General features: G+C 29.9%; 1 protein-coding gene across 1 annotated transcript; it reads left to right on the top strand.

Moving 5' to 3' along the window:
* Window positions 1–501: 501 nt before the first annotated feature.
* LOC124885459 (ribonuclease MC-like) lies at window positions 502–3,624 on the top strand (the record flags this gene model as incomplete). The annotated part of the gene is made up of 2 exons (XM_047405478.1): window positions 502–831; window positions 3,484–3,624. Coding segments are annotated over exons 1-2 (456 nt in total), but the record flags the coding sequence as incomplete, so codon positions are not given.
* Between the last annotated feature and the right edge of the window lie 4 nt (window positions 3,625–3,628).

Genomic DNA, 3,628 nt, shown 5'->3' with positions numbered 1-3,628 from the left:
TAGGGTGGGGTCACGTTGGTATGGGGGTATGGGGTGGGGTGGTGTGTTGTCAAAATTTGATAGAAAGGAGTTGTTAACTTATTTCAATTGGGATTTCATGGGAATTTAAGAAAAAAATTTATTTAAATTAACAATAGAGTCAATACATTAATTTCTTGACATACGGTATTCTGGATTAGATATATGAAACTCTATCAATTTTTTTTTTTATATAAACAGTTTATTTTTTTGTAAATAATGTTTAATCTACTTTTTAAAATTTATAATTTTTTTAAAAAATGAGGCCCTCAAATTTTGGGGGACCTTAGGCGATCGCCTTTTTCCGAAAGGATTGAGCCGTCCCAGATTATTATTTTGTCATTTTGTAAGAAAATTATGCAATAGAATTGTGGTGCAAGACTGAATAAATGGTAAACGTGTCTACACATACATAATAGACCTTAGTGGATCAAAGCTTGCCTCTAAATTTTCTTATAAATCCACTCAACCAACTAATCTCCCCCTACGCTCCACAACATGAAGAAACTTTCTTTGCTTCTTTTTCTTGTTCTCATAGTTATTCTACTTGTAATAATTTCTAATGTTAGTTGCCAAGACAAAACGACTTTATTTCTTCATGTTGATGACTCCATAAAAGCCCCTCCTGTACCAGCACTGATGTGGTATGTGCTTACATGGCCACCAACATTTTGTCTGAAGCTAAGACCTCCAGCTCAGTGCATTAAACCAATTCGTGATCATGAATTCACACTTCATGGACTTTGGCCAGCTGATGCAAATGGAAAAACAATTACCTGCACAATTACTGTACCTGTAGATTGGGACAAGCTGGTAAATATATACATATATAGAAATAATGATGGTAAATATATACATATACATATAGAGATAATTTTATTTATCAGGATAAGATGATAAATATATACATATACATATGGAGAGAGTCTTACTTACCATGACAAACTGATAAATATATACCTATATAGGACAAGCTGGTAAATATATAAATATATATATATATATATAGAGAGAGAATTTTATTTATCATGACAAATTGATAAATATATACATATACATATACATATAGAAATAATTTTACTTGTCATGACACGCTGGTGTATATATATATATATATATATATATATAAATAGTTTTACTTATCAGAAAAAACTGAAAAATATATACATATACATATGGAGTGAGTGCTGATAAATATATACGTATACATATATATATATAGAGAGAGATAGTTTTACTTATAAGAGTTTTTAATTTTATGAACTGACAATATAAAATAGAGTTAAAGGGTCAAAAATGCATATTACGGTATTTGATTTTTTGAGTTTCATACTTAAATTATCAGGTGTGTCAGTTTAGTTTTATGCACTGACAATATAAAACAAAATTCAGGGTTAAAACGCATATATGGTATTTTATTTTTTGAGTCTTATATCTGAACTATAAGGTGCGTGAATTTCCTACCTGAATTATTATCACCTAATATAATTTATGAAAATACACCTGAACTATTAGATGTATGAGTAATTGCAGGTGTGTTTCCATAAACATTTATTGATAGTTCAGGTAGAAAACTCACACCTGAATTTGAATTTCATAGCTGACTATCAAGTGCTTCAGATTTTTGATTTCATAGTTCAACTAATAACAAATATTTATGAAAAGATATTTGAAACTTATACATCTGATAGTTCATGTGTATTTTCATAAATATTTAGTCATAGTTCACGAAAAAACTCAAAAAATTGAGATATTTTAGACATGTTTTTGATCCTTCACACACTATAAAATAATATATTTAAATTATTTGATTTTGTACCTCCAAAGTAGGGGTATAAGGTCTACACCTATTGAAGACTAATGAGCCACCAGACCTAAACTATTATCAGATTACACATTTTACATGAGGGTGTGTTTGGTATGATGGAAAATTTTTTCCGAAAAATATTTTTCAGTTTCTTTTTGTTTGGTTGCAACAAAATGTTAGAAAAATATTTTTTAACACAACTTATTTTCCATCATTTGATGGAAAATGACTTCCTTAGTAGTCCAAGGAAAGTCATTTTCTGGAAAAAAAAATTGTGGCGCCAGTTATTTTCCCCATAGTCACCCCCTATCCCCCCTACCCCTAACAACACTAACTTTCCTTGTCCCAAACTTTAGAAGCGTGCTTCACTGTCAATTTTCTCTCAATTTTAGGGGTTTTCATTTCTTTCTCTCCACTGCGCTTTTACAAGAATCTCAAGATATGTTTCATAATTAATTTGTTCTATGTTTTATAATTAATTTTTTTCTATGATTTTGATCAAAATTTTATTCAAATTACTGTGACCTTGATCCAATACTAATTGCCAACAATGTATGGCAACAGAGAAGTACTTCACTGAGTTCATTCATGAATGAATTCAATATATTTAATATTCTTCCTTTGGATTCTCTTAATTTTTCTGGAGAAATTGAGGAGTTGGTGCTATGGTGGTTAATCAAGCACAAACGGCGAAAATGGAGCTCGATCCAGAGGACGAAGAAGTAGTGAAGAGAGTGATTTTGATTATGAACCAATTTGAGAACAAATTTGAGTCTGACCCCTGTGTAATCAAGAAGTTTCTTGATTATCTTGGTACCACCACCTGGGCACAATGTCACAAGGAGATTAAATTCTTGGAAGATGAAATTAATTTCGAATGCTTGGAGAATTACGAAAGAGAAAACAACTAAAATTATTTTCTAGAAAATTATTTTCTACTCAGTAACCAAACACCATAAAATATTTTTCACTCACCTACCAAACATGAAAAAATAAGTAGAAAATCAACTAATTTTCCATGAAAACATTTTCCAAAAAAATATTTTTCATAGACATTTTCCATCATACCAAACACACCCGAAATGATATAGATTTATTTGAAATCCACATAAATACATGACCTATATCTTGTCCACCCGCTATTAATGTTCAGCCTGTTTTACTAAAACATAATAATAAGGTAATGTTATGTCTACATTTAAAAAATAATTCTAACAGCTCTGATCTTAAGTGTAGGATTTTTTTTTTCATCATCTGAAAACCCCCATCTTATCGCTGATTAATAACTTGATTGTCGAATATCTATTTTTTTTTTAAAAAAAAACTTACATAAACCCTAATAATTTTACCTTTAATTACTCCCTATCCCTACTCTTTGCTAAATTACAAATAATCCCTTATTTTGCAATTTTTGGATACATAATTAGCATCCGGATACATAATTTTAAAGTTGAGATACATAATTTTAATTACTGACATACATCCTTTTCTGAAATTATTTGCTCGAGATACATAATACATTAACTAGATCAAAGGGAGATACAAAAGTGAAATTATATATTCGAAAATTTATGAATTTGTGGATGTAATGAACTTTTTTTTTTTTTTTAGTTTAGTAAAGATAAATTGTGCTGTTATGTAATTTTTTCGGACTGCAGATTCGGCCAAGAGAATCACGACTCAAAACATTCTGGCCAGAACTTAAAGAAAACCAACCCAAATATAGCATATGGAAACATGAGTGGGAAAAGCATGGAGTGTGTGGGTTAACAACAGCAGAACAATACTTTGATGCAGCCATAA

The sequence above is a fragment of the Capsicum annuum genome, unplaced genomic scaffold (assembly GCF_002878395.1).
Source record: "Capsicum annuum cultivar UCD-10X-F1 unplaced genomic scaffold, UCD10Xv1.1 ctg78971, whole genome shotgun sequence".
Taxonomy (NCBI): Eukaryota; Viridiplantae; Streptophyta; class Magnoliopsida; order Solanales; family Solanaceae; genus Capsicum; species Capsicum annuum.
The sequence above is the reverse complement of the archived record's forward strand: the minus strand, read 5'-3'. Positions and strand labels throughout refer to the sequence as shown.